General features: G+C 34.7%; 1 protein-coding gene across 1 annotated transcript; it reads right to left on the reverse strand.

Annotated features, from left to right (window-relative positions):
* Window positions 1-1852: 1852 nt before the first annotated feature.
* On the reverse strand, window positions 1853-10489 carry LOC137404342 (ceramide-1-phosphate transfer protein-like). The gene is made up of 3 exons (XM_068090536.1): window positions 10367-10489; window positions 5636-5888; window positions 1853-2876 (listed from the first exon to the last, which is right to left on the reverse strand). The coding sequence occupies exons 2-3, from the start codon at window positions 5884-5886 to the stop codon at window positions 2375-2377; spliced, it is 753 nt and encodes a 250-aa protein (XP_067946637.1). The 5' UTR covers window positions 5887-5888; window positions 10367-10489; the 3' UTR covers window positions 1853-2374.
* Window positions 10490-14121: the final 3632 nt, after the last annotated feature.

Consider the following 14121-nt stretch of genomic DNA (forward strand, 5'->3'; position numbering starts at 1 on the left):
CGGAGTTTCCTAGCCAAGGCACCATTTTCAGGCATTGCTAAAATTGAGGAAATTAATACATCATAACATACAGTTACAGATAAGGTTTCCTCAGAGTGAAAGTAAGTTAAAAAACAATGTAGAACACATTTTTTCAAGCAGAAAAAGTCCCATACGCATGCATATGTAGAAGATGAACAAATCATCTGCGCTATACAGTTAGCAGTCATATGCATTGTGAGAGATCATCATGAGTAATCAGCAGGTGCATAATTAACTCCTCGCTACAAATTTAATTTCTTTACTGGGACATATTTATACATTCAATAAAACTTAATATTTGCAAGGAACGCGTATAACATTTGAATATGTTTTTATATAGTTTGACCAAACGGTCTATAAAAAGATATTTTGATACTAAATTGATCATCATAAAATTTTACATTAGCTGATGCCATAAAAATACCACAAATGCTTTGCAGAATGAAAATGAACTCTTTTTCTACCAATTTCGAAAAAAACCATGAGAGTGTCCAGGTCGGATGATTTATCAATATTATTACAGTTTACGGTATTATTATTATTATTACTGATCAAATATGAATAAGAACTTTCAGTAGTTCAATAACAATCGCCTAAAGCCCATAGACCTGAAATTAGTAAAGATTCATATCTGTAATGCGCCAAGCACGACTGGTCATTGCTAATAATAAATTGCGATGAAAAATTGAAGATTTTTATTTGAATTGAAGATATTTTCATTGATTCATATTTTTATCTGATTTACAATAATTGTGGCTGTAATTGGATTCCCTGTGTTGCTGTTAGTGGATTACATGAGGTACAGCTAAGTGGAGATTTCCTTTTCCCTGGTTTGACTATCTAGTGTCAGGTGCAGGAGACTAGCTGGTGAAAAATAATCATTTATTAAATTCTATGTACTGTATCGACTTGTTTTTATTCATTTAATTTTTATGATACACAGACATACTTTTTATTCCGTATATATATATTTTAAGATAAATGACCAATTTAACATAATTCAATGTGATAAACTTTGCCAACACTTGCATATACAATAAAATGTTTACCTTGCAAATTTGATGATTAGGTTGTTCCGGATATTTACGATGGCGTTTACAGAAGTTTCCGGAAAAATTGTGTAACTTTATTTTAATGATAGCGATGATATTCTTGTAGTAGGAGTTGCTTTCTCTATATCTTTCTTGCTAAAAAATTGTTGCTAGGCTATGGTGTTTCAAGTTGTAAAACGAAAGCAGTAATCATTGAAACAACCGCAACTCGCTAAAAGAATTATTTTAGAAATCGCTACTAGAAAACCTGTTAAGTTATCTAGTCTCAGCATAATCAAGACTTACTTACGTATTATATTACATTTTGTGATACAGTACGTTACATTCAAAGGAACAGCTGTGGTCTAGAGTGCCTGACCTACAAACAGGAAGATGGCGCACAACCCTCAGAAAAGGCCTTTGGTGATACATTTGCGACTAGGCATGCCTCTAGTTGGTGTGGTTCTCCTTGCCATTGCTCACGCAACAATTCTCTTAACAACCCTTACAAATTCCGCTTGCAGCAAGAATAGCAGTACACATAAGTATGCATTGTAAAAAATATTAAGGCACAATGTGATAAAGAAAGCCTACTTTGGAAAACATTACTATTTTTTTCTTTGGTTTTTAAAATGTAAAGTTTTTAAAGATTTTTTTGATAAAATTTTTTTTGATGTGTCGCAGTCAGGAAATACACAAATCGCCCAGAGTGAGCATCTATATTAATTGAGCAATAGAAATTCACAAAATAATGTTAAAAAAGTTGATATTCATTTAATACAAAACAGGAATATTGAGATTGTTACAGATGATTACCAGCAATAAAATATAAATCTATGCATAAATATAATTAGGGACAAATATTTCTCTGTGGTCAAATATAATTCTATAATGTCTATGGTAAAGTATAACTCTTGATAAATAAAACTATTGATAAACATAACTTTATGGAGAAATATAACTCTATGGAGAAATATAACTCTATGGAAAAATATAACTCTATGGAGACATATAATTCTATGGAAAAATAACTTTATGGAGCAAAAAAGCTGAGCAAATGCAGACCTAGAATGTTTGAAAGCTATGCAGTGTAAAGTACGGAAGGAATTCAATTAAAACAATCATGTAAACCCTAGCAAATCTGATGGACCTAAGGCATGTGATGGACCTAAAGCATGTGATGGACCTAAGGCTGAGATGCACTAAGTAATACTAGATAAACTGGAGGACTCAAATGCCATTATGCAAAATCACAGTGTTTTCGCTTAAAAGTATAAACTTCATACTCATAGAGCTCTAATACGTAGTCATAGAGGTACCACTTAAGAAATACTAGAGAGATTGTGGGAAGCATACAATGTGGATGTGTACTGCAGAATAACTCGGCCAGTTTGTACGACAAGAGCTAACAGTCCTTTGACCTCTTCATAGTCTTGCTTGCACATGATGTCTACAAGCTTGCGTATGGTTGGAAGACTAAAGACTGCAAAATAGGCCAACTGTCGAGTGATCCATGGATGGTGTACGGAGAGTGTGCGACCATAGACCTCATAGACTAGTGTAGAAGCCTTTGCACTCTGATTGGCGTCCTTCAATTTATCCATGAACTCGACTATAAATTCAAGCGCCCAATGAAGACGTAGGATGTTTCTGGTCGCTGAAGCTTTGTTACGAGCTCTCCCATTGGCTAGCTCGTGTTCCACGATGCTAGCAAAACTCTCATAGTGTTGAGGATCTGAGTCAAGAAACGCTTGTACAATAGCAATTCTCTTCGTCAAATCACGAGCGACAAACTTAAATATTGGTCCGGTTAAAGAAAAGAACCTGCAGACAATAAAATTACAATCAATCAAATTCAAAACGGAAAACAGCAGTGAACGCCTTTCAAGATCTGCAAACATGTTGCATATACAGAGTTGCTTTTCCTTGTGCCATTTTGAAACGTTTTGTCAACAAAAGTGATCAACTCTAAAGCATGATGTACTCTTATGTTTTATGTTTATCGTGTGTTTACAGTCTTACTAAAATAAATACATAAATTATGACGCTAAAATATATATTAACATGAACAAAATGACAATAATAAAAATAAATATAACATAATATATAAAATACACTCTAAAATTGTATATGACTTAGAAGAGAACACAGTGGTGCCACGGCGTAATTGCTGCTGACATCTGATGTAGAAGAGTAGCGCTGAAGGATGGTTTATTATCACAAATGAAACATTTCAAAGGGACTTTCTACAATCACCCGTTTAGAAGCTACCCTACAGGATGAAAATATTCGTTGGTCATAAAAATTCGCGATTTCGCGAACAGTCAATCCCGCGAATTATTAAAGTCCGTGAATAATTAGTTCTATTTTTAATCACAGGAGAACATAACTACTGCAATAAATTTAAAACTAGTCGCTAGCCTAGTTTTTAATATAAATACTAAATGTAATTGAGTTCCAAAACATTTTTAAAATCACTACCTGAGCTTTGAGCTAACACCATTGCCAATGCATTACATTTATTTACAAAATTATTCGAGGTTGTCACAAGATATGCAGAATGGCGTCATCGCGAAAATAGCCGCCAGGCAGAAGTACTAAACGTAGCCGAGTTCCAAAACTTCTTTAAAATCATCGCCGGGCTTCGAGCTTTATTACCATTGCGTCAAACTTTACAAAATTATTCAAGGTTTTCACAAGTTATTCGGCATGGCTTCATCATCGCAAAAAGCTCTCCTAGTCTTTTTACATTAGAATCAACTCCATCAGTCTCTAATACTGAAGTTGAGGATGATCATGATTCTGATCTGGACATTATGGTATGTATTTGATTTGCAGTGCAGATAGGTTTTTCCATAATCAACCGCATTGGTTAATTATTTTGTTTAAAAACTGATCGCTTCCATTAAATACTTCAGCTATTGTTTTTGTACTTCCTTAACACTCGTTAATATTTTTTCTTTTTTGTGTTTACTGCAGATTGAGAATGAAACAACCTACTCTGATTACGGAAACTAGAGACAAGTAGTAATATTCATCAAGGCAGGAGTATTGGCAGAGAAGCAACCAGTCAACCTAGACCCCTTCATCGACAACAACTCCTTGATATCGCTGCAGCAAACATGATTAAATTATATATTTTATTTCATGTATAGATATATTATAATTTATTACAAACTTGAGTGTACAAATAAAATATTTCAAATACAAATAAAATTTTACAAACGTTGAACGGAGTAAATATAAACAGTTTAGTCCATATGGCGGTTGTCTAGAGCAATAAAATTAAACTGGTACTCTTGATAAGTGAATACTAGCGTGTAATGGTGCTCTCTGACTAGTAATTTTGGTAATAGCAGCTCTATATTGCTGTCACTGTCTTGGGTAGATATTAAAGGCAATTCTATCACTACTACATGGCTGGTAAGGAAGTTATCATGAGAACTCTCCTCGTGGCTTACTATTGCAAAGTTCTGCCGGTTGGCAAAAGATTTGTGGTCGTAAAGGCGTTTTTGTTCCTTTTTTAAAAACATATATTTTCCTCGTAGGTAGCTGCGGTCACTTCAATCTCAATTTCCAGACCTCCCTGAATGATTGGTGATCTTCTAAGAATGACATCTACCACCCTTGCAATCATTGTTCTTCGGTGTATGATAAAAAATCTCTCTCACACTAAAACAAATAATGAAGCGGTGGGGATGGAAAAAATAAGTATTGCGTTTTACCGAAGAACCAAAGTAAAATTCAACTAATTTAGCAAATGTGAAAAACTCATTACTTACCACAAGTTGTTGGCTTATCAAAGGCCTCCAAAGCGATGAATATTCGTGAAAACCTCTGGACGCAGCCAAAATTGTTTACCGTAGCTTAGCATGATCGCCTCGCAGTTGTAAGCTAAATATAAACCGGAACACGCGGTGTGCGCATGTGTAGGAATAACTCTATTACTAGCCGCAATAGAGTTAACTTTTCCTAGAGAGTGGCAGTTTTCAGCCGCGAATAAATTCATCCGCGAATATGCATGAAAAGACAATTTTCGCGAAATATAACTCCGCGAATAAATTTATCCTGTAGGGTAGTTCTTAAATCGGAAGTTGGCCCCAAAAAGATTTTCATCCTAATTCAGGTAAAAGGAAATGCCATAAGATATCACAATATAAACTTTCTAGGTCATACAGGTACAAGAAAATGTCAATAGATATCACAATACAAACTTTTTAGGTCACTCTTGTAAAAGGAAATGCCATTAGACATCATAATGTAAATTTTCTAGGTCATACTGCTCCATAATATTGGGCAGTTTTGTTGGAGTACTGATTATGATCTATAATTGTGACCTACAATAGTATGAAGTTTCGTCAAAGAACTATTTTAAACTTAAAATATCTGATCCCAATGTCGGCTGACAAAAAAATCTGATCAATTTAGTAATTTTCAGAGTTGTACAAGGACATAGATAAAATGAAGAGTTAAGAATCTCAAAATGCAACCTGCTTCATGTTGTCAAATAAGTGACTTGAACATGATAACTGACCTAATAAGTGACCTAATAATAACTGCTGAAGGAACACACTTAAACATGCCTGGTAAGTTCAGTAAATGCCTTGAGGTATTCCCCGACCGATACTCCTCCGCAAGAGTCTGCCACACCTGGACCAGCAATAATTTCCAAATATCCAGTTTCCTGCTCTCCAATACTTCCGTCTGAGTTTGAGTTTTTAACATCAGTGTCAAATTCATTGGTTGGTATGTCTGAAGGAATGGACTGAGTAGCAAGCTGCAAGTGCTCCAAGACAACGGCTAAGTCAAAGTCTTTTCGTTCCGCCGAAATCATATCTAAATTACAATTATTATAATGAATGTAGGTCTCTTTTTATCAGAGCATTAGTAAAAATATTTTTTTATTGAACATCACATATCCTTTGAGGGACCTCAACAAAAGTGATGTTAATTGAACTATGTTCCCCCTTATCGGTTTTCCATTTTGTGCATTTTTGTGAACGAGTCTGAAAACCAGCATAAGTGTAATTAACAGCACAAGGTTAAAGGTTAATTGACAGCACAAGGTTAAAGGTTAATTGACAGCACAAGGTTAAAGGTTAATTGACAGCACAAAATCTTGTTGCATTGAAGATGAGCTTGCACACAATTTTAATGGATTTTATCGGAAAGTATCAGTATTTTTCTATCGGTGCGATTGTTTTTGATGTTTGAAGTGATCTGACTGCCAGAATACTTCATAATTAAAATTCAAAATTAAAATCGATAAAACTTGATCGCGACTAAAACATTCAGAAGAAATGTGGTATGTTACAGCTTGGAGCTTACATCATGAGCGTTTTTTGTTCCTCTAACACAACAATAACTGATAAAGATAAAATATCATTATTATATTGATATAAATATATACAATTAAAAAAAAATGTTGCCAATTAACATAGAAAAGAGCTGCAGTCCACAAGGTCATAGCTAAGCGTAACTCAGTAGCACTAATGCATACATGAAGAAAGACCAAGTGTATCTGCTTTACTGCCTGGTAACTCAATTGCGACTCCATACGATTCCACTTTTCATCGTTTGTACGAATCTCAATTCCTACAAATCTAGATTTCAGTGCAACTAAAACTGAACAGTACAAAACTCGGCTTGTTTGCGAAAATCAGAATGAGATTCGATTGCCAGCGTTTATTTGTTTAATATTGTTTGTTGAGGAAGATATTTTGAAAAATAATTACATCAATCTAATTCAGCATGGAATAATTTAAATTTAATTCTTAATAATGATATTAACGCGTACAATATGCTATATGTATATTACGATGCCCTCTACTCGTCTATTTCATGATTTATTTTATGATTTATTTTATGATAAACCATTGTACAGTCGGACAACTCGCCCACGGATAGCTCGAACACATGGTTACAATGTACCGAATACAATGTACCGTAAAACTTCTAATTGAACTGCTTCGGAGTGTTGCTCTTAACGAATCCCAGGTAAAGTGAGGTAATCTTTGCATAAACTTCAAGAAAAATCGGCAAAATTGATCGTGGGTAAAACGCTCAAAAGAAAAAGATGTCTTTTCTTTTGAGCATTTCAACAACCATCAAGTTTTGCCAATGTCAATCTAAAAAACGCCCTGGCAATAACATCACCTCAAACAACAAACCAATCTCAAGTGATAGAAAATCTCTATACTTTTTGATAAAAATGTTTTAAACTTTACATTAGAAACATTTAATTTGAAACAAGCCATTTGTGCTTTTGATTTATATTATAGTTTGTATATGTACATGTATCTACTAATAAATAAGTAAATACATGGACTTGTGAAAGTGCTCTGATAACTTGAACGCTCTGATAATTCAAACACTTTCGCTCGGTCCCGTGAAGTTCGAGTTATCCATGTTTGACTGAATATCTAATTTTTATATTATATAAATATAGTGACTTTCTATAACTTGATATATATATTTGACTGCCAGATCACAATTGACCAATGACTGCTTAGCAATTCAAACTGATAATTTCTGGTTTGGGCGTGTGCAGAGGTGTACGTAAAAACTAGTACAGTAATACTTCAACTTACGAGTGCTCCAACGTACGAGAAACTTGAGATACGAGCCAGCTTTCAAGCAAGTTTTAGCACTAACATACGAGCCATGTTTGAGATACGAGCACTTGAGCCAGTTGCCAAGTATGCCGGAGGTGTTTTATGAGAACAGCATCACTCTGTATTTTTCAACTGCTCAGGTTATACTGTTGTACCGGGTTTTTTGTGCACGATTTTCTGTGCAGAATTACGTGAATTAAACGTACTGTGCGTAGACCGAACGTTTGCCAGTAAAATGAAAGATGATACAAAGAAAAAGCAAATGATAACAATTGATATTAAACGGAAAATATTGAAAAATATACGAAATGTGTATGCGTGATTGAGCTAGCTCGGCAATATGACAGAAATACATTCATAATTATCAAGCAGAAGGATTATATTCAGGGCATTTAGTTCGCAAAAGGACTAACCATAGTTTCTAAACGGTGCAGCGATCTTCACGATCTTTGGACAATTGTTTGTCCAATGCCATCACGCTGATGGCATTGGACAAACAATTGGCCGGTGACAGCGTAACTGAAACGATGCTATATGAAAAGGTCGGCGCTATTTATCCAAACTGTTTAATAGACATTCGGACAAGCTGGCTAGTGGTCGTGCATTAACCATTTGTGACGACACCTGTGTTCGTCCTAATCGCAACGTGTTGCAAGGACGACAAAGGCAAACGTCCTTGGATAGAAAAATTTCTCGCTAACCAGCAAGAAACTTCAAACTATGAACGCCGAAGAAATTTTAATTACGTTTAGTTGAAAATGAAAGTTTGTCTTTTAACACTTTGATAAAATCCAAATTTATTAAAGTCAACTGTTGTAACGAAGGATAACTTTTATCTCCCTCTCTGGCAAACGCGAGTGTTAACTGCTATTGTATGTATTTAATTTTACATTCTAATTTATCACATTTCCTTGCATTATTTTTTATTTGTTGCTTTTTAAAAGCATGTAATACGTAAGGAGAATAATCAACATGTTCTTTCTGTTACAATATCTTGTTTTGAGTGTTTTATTTGCTTTTTTTAGAGTATGGAAACCAATCAATATATATTTAATTGTTCTATATATAAATAAATTGCACCAACATGCGAGTAAATTGACATACGAGCTCAGTCTCGGAACGCATTAAGCTCGTAAGTTGAAGTATGACTGTATTTATAAACAAAGATGCTGCAAATGACGAAGACTGTATGACAATGGAGTGCTTAAAAATAGAAGCAATTTGTCGAGGTAGTGATCAGAAGACAATTTATGCACTTTTACATAATTTGTTCTTAAAAACTAATAAGCTGACCAAATGACGGTTCGTTTTGCAACTAAGTGTGTGATTAAGTAAAAAATATACAAACCAAAAAACAAAATACACAAATTCCTTTGTGTACCTGGGCATACAGGTTTCTAAATCACTCAATTTTAGTGATCATATAAATTTTATTATGCGTAAGGCTAATGCCACCCTTTACATGCTTATGCGAACTCTCAAAGGAACTTCCCATGCTGTTAAGAGAACGGCTTATTTTAGTGTATGTCGTCCTTTACTGGAGTATGCTTCAGAGGTGTGGAATCCACATTTTATGTATATCATTAGGGATTTAGAAGCCATAAACAGAAGAGCGTTCAGATGGGCAAACGGTTTTAGAAAGTATGACAGTATTACATCTTCAATGGAAAACATGTCTTGGCACACTCTTGAAGAGAGAAGATGCACTAAGGATAAAAACACTTTACTGAAAATTTTAAATCAAGACCTTATGGTCGATTTTAAAAAGTTTACACTGTGCAACTCCGCCTATTTTCCTCGTGGGTCTAATATTAGGCACACTATTAATACAGATGCCATGAAGTTCTCATTTTTTAACCGAGTCATGAAGTTTTGATATATATGGAACAAGCTCAATAGCAGATTTTATTTAACTCTCGATTTTACAAGAATATCTGATCTCTTTTATCGTTATAGTCGCATCTTATCTCTAAAGGCTTATCGGGCCACAAGAGATATTTTATCGAGATAGATAGATAGAAACCATATTAAGCAAACCAAGTACATGAGCAGATGCTTTTAGTTTGATATAGGCCTAGATGATGAATACATTGCACTCACGGAAGTTAGTTAAGTGCAAAGGCACACTAACTCTAAATATTTGCAGTGTGCTGCTTTTGCAGTTGTACCTTTTAAAAAAACATAATACCGTTCCTTATTTACACTATGTCCTTATTGGGGAATGTCTATTCGGCATTTCCCAATTTAGAATTTAGTATTAAAAAGCTAAGGGTAATAAAGAAGCAATGCATAGCAAATGCATTTCTGCTAAAATTATTCAGTAGTAACTAGACAAAACATGCAAACACATTAATAAATAAAAAAAATGACCCAATCACTGAAACTTGACTGCAGCCAGATATTCTTCAACAGGCCGTGGCAAATCGTTGTACAACACCCCTAACTCAGAGTAATTGTTAGCTACCAAATAGCTTACGAAATTGCCAAACCTAAATCCACAAGACAAAAATCATTTCACAATCTGTTACATAAAACTCCCCTTCTCATTCAAAGAGAGAACTTGACCAAACCATACAAGTCTAACTGAAACATACACAATAGCAACTAAACTATAAAAGGAGCTTGCAACATAATCTTTAAGCTACTAAAAAGTTTGATCATTAAAGTTTTTTGGTAATAGTAAAATGCGTAAAAACTTACGGAACTCAATTTTCCAGCATCCAAAGTTTAAAACTTATAAAACCGAAGGAGTTAATGCTGCAGAAAGAAATCGCTACCTTTATCGCTACTATTATATAACGAATATTTGTTGACTATTATTACAAAGCGCACAAGCATGGTCGCTGTGTTGCCCAGGTGCTTCGTCAAAAGACGAGACGTGCTCGTTAATTATAAAAAACTGTTTTGTACTTATCGAGCAAAGACAAATACAATGAGTTGTGACAAACAATCAGTCAAAACCTTATTTTATCAAAGCTAAAACTTATGGTTAAAGTAAAAATGTTGTTTAATTTTAAAACTTTAACAACAACTATAATATTTAAGCTAACTTATTAGGTTAGAGCCAATTAAGAAAACAAACAATTGACCCAATACAAAACGGTGTTGCAAAATCAAAAAGGATATACTGTACCAATATTGCGCGGCATTTCGTTCAATTTTGGATGAACCCCTGAACGCCGAAACAGCAGCATTAGATAGTTCTTTGAAGGCGCGCAGGCCCAGTTTAGTAGGTAGTTCGAAGCCTCTGCTCATTAGCGGATTAGTTAGAGTGAACTTATCGAAACTACGGTATTACAACTCCAAGCTAACTAAAGGTAATTTTCCACAATTATAACGTCTATCGTAGTTGTCAATCTACGCGTAGTACCAAGCTATCATATGCCATCATATGAAAGGAAGTGAGCTAACATCTTAATACCTTGAAGTCAGCAAAACGGCAGCCAAGCAGCTACTTATATTGTGTTACACACTGACTTACTTCCATATACATGTATGTCCAACTCAGAGCAATGCCATGCATATCAACAAGAATATAATCTGCAGTCTAGGCTGACTAATTGACAATAATGGGATTGGAGCTAGAATTGTAGGTATAGCATGATGTATATCTATTAAAGTTGTTTTTGTTAATTGTTTTGTGCTTGCAACATATCTTGTCCAAAACTACTTTTTAATATTTATTTAGAGAAAGAAAACGGTCATGCTGTTTACAATGTGCTTTTAAAATAAAATGCTGTTAGTAATAAAATAAATGCCAAAGTGAAGTAGCCAAGTAGGTGCATCAGTTGAACAAGTTCTACTTGAAGATGGTGGCTCTGAAAAGGCTCAAGGGTTTGGCATGAGTATCTTTTCATTATTTGGGAGAAGGAGGAGACAAATCTACTTTATAATGGGACATTCTAGAACAGATATAAAATTTTTGGAGTTTCCTCAAAACATTAAAATACTTGAAAAAAATTTCCATTTGCAAAATATAACAGACAGCGACACATTTCCTTGAAGCTAGTGCAAGGGTGCCACAGAGAACCCTCGAGCTACAGGACAAAAATGCTGACCATGCTTGCTTTGTAGCCTTTCCTCAGGCAAAAAATAAGGAGACATATAGAGTGGTCATAGAAGATGCTGAAATGGCCAAAACACTGGCCCTTGCCAATTTTAAACAGCTATGCTAAAATGGTTTTAACTTTCTAGCTGGTAATAAAAATGCAATCACACGGCATATCAGTTAAAATTTTTAACTTGAAAAACAAAAGATGAGTTACTCGTCATATATTCTAAGAAAAGAAAGTTACATGTCGCATATACCACAGACAGAAAGTTACATATAACATATACTACAGACAGAAAGTTACATATCACATAGGCAACAGACAGAAAGTTACATATCACATTTACTACAGACAGAAAGTTTTATATCACATATACTACAGACAGAAAGTTACATATCACATATACTACATACAGAAAGTTACATATTACATAGGCAACAGACAGAAAGTTACATATCACATAGGTAACAGGCAGAGAGTTAGCTACCAACATAAAATGAATTGGAAAAAGGAAAAAGCTTTTGTGCCAAACGAGCATTTAAATTTTTTACAAAAAGAAGAACACTTGAAAGATGATCAAAAAGTTATTCTGATCACTCTTCAAGGAAGTTAAAATGGAGAATGAAGTATAAACTCATCAAGACATAGACTTGACATTGACTTACATGTAGACTTAGATCTAGACTTGGACCTAGACATAGACTTAGATCAATATTTATATACTGAATACTTTTTCACAAAACGGTTATTTATTCATTGAAGTCATCAGAAGAGAAGTTGATTGCAGTCCAACAAATGAAGAAAATTACATATCATTCTCCAATAAATATTAATTAATATGTTAACATGTTAAATAATTTTAGTATTTGCTAAAACACAGCCTTATCATGGGAGATCATCTTTGATTTGCTGATGCTAATGCTTAACATTAACTTATCTAAGTCTGACTGCAGATTCCTCCTCCATGTGACCTTAGGCACTCCTCTGCTCATCTTGATTGGTCTATAGTACTCTGCCATGACAGAATTGACAGGCGCTTTGTCTTCCATGCTGCTAACAAGATTCATAGAATCCTGACCTCAGCTTTTTAAATTCTTCATTCCATGGCTGTTCTCTGACTGACTCGTACACCACGTCTTTGCTGATTTTTCTCGGCCAGTATACATTTAACGCCTCCCTAAATTGTTTTCGACCGAAACTGTCTATTGCTTCTGCTGTACCTTGCTAATCATCCATGTTCCACTGTTGTAGAGAAATATGCTTACTACGTAGGCATTAAACGCTCATAGTTTTATTTCCAGACTGACCTTTTTGTCTACAGGGATGAGTTTTATTTTTTGCCTAGATTCATCCGCTAATATTTTCCCCTCTTTATATCTGCTGTTGTATCAAGCGTTCCCAAGTACTTGTACCTCTCCCAGCATATCTCCAACTTTGTTGATCCTATATTCCTCTCTCTTAGTTTCCTTTATCATCAGATTCCTTTTTCCTAATCAGGCTGGTATTTCATTCTTTATCTTCTCTATTTCATGGCTACAGTTAATGCCTAGCCAACATATGTCGTTTGCATATTGCAGCGGAGTATGTTGGCCAGTTCTCTTCAATTTTGAGTAATTATGGTCTGCTAAGAGTGGCAGCTTGTCTTATTTAACATTAGCAGTGATCTCTGATTTGTGGCAGTATTTCACAGACTGCATAATCTGAAAGCGAAATGCGCTACTCCAAGATAAAGAGCAGACTCAAATGACTTGTGCTCACATCTCATTGGCTAATTTGGTTACTATTGAGCCAACTTTTAATACCAAATTTTGTCCGGCCTTTTCTTTGTTAAAGTGACTTGTACAGGACCACAGGCTATCAGTCTTATAATCACTAAGGCTAAGACTATATCGTCTCAAAGATGAACAGAACAGAAATATTACTAGATTAACGTACCTTTTTTATAGGCCTGTATAGTCAAATTGGCTTGCTGAAGTCAATTTGAGGATTTAGTTGCAGTTTGTATAAGGCCTTATCCAAATATTGGCAGATAAAAAGCTCGTCTGTATTGAAATTTATATTGAAACTGGTCTCCACAGATTAGAAGAAGAAGAACATGGCTGATGGTGGCATCAAGTACATATACCAGGGCATATGGAAAAAAAAATCTATTTCATACGCCGTGATATATCCGTATACTTCATGCGTCCATAAGCCGAGAGGACTACAGAACCCTATAGGCCTGTTTTTAAAGGACTGCTTTGACTGGTTTTACAATGTATGCAGCCAGGAATGAATGTTAACTGATTAATCCACAGATGATGTATGTAGTTTTCACAAACTATTTACAGCTCCACGACGTTGGAGGTTTTTGCTAGTGAACTCTATCATTATTGCCTTAGACAACTTAATTTAAAAATTTAT

Source organism: Watersipora subatra, chromosome 9, assembly GCF_963576615.1.
Source record: "Watersipora subatra chromosome 9, tzWatSuba1.1, whole genome shotgun sequence".
NCBI classification, from domain to species: domain Eukaryota; kingdom Metazoa; phylum Bryozoa; class Gymnolaemata; order Cheilostomatida; family Watersiporidae; genus Watersipora; species Watersipora subatra.

Bases quoted from the DNA above. Each gene is read 5' to 3' on its own strand.
- LOC137404342 (XM_068090536.1), bottom strand. From the start codon at position 5,886: ATGATTTCGGCGGAACGAAAAGACTTTGACTTAGCCGTTGTCTTGGAG. The intron at 2,877-5,635 runs GCATGTTTAAGT...TATTGTCTGCAG, and splicing joins GCATTTACTGAACTTACCAG to GTTCTTTTCTTTAACCGGAC.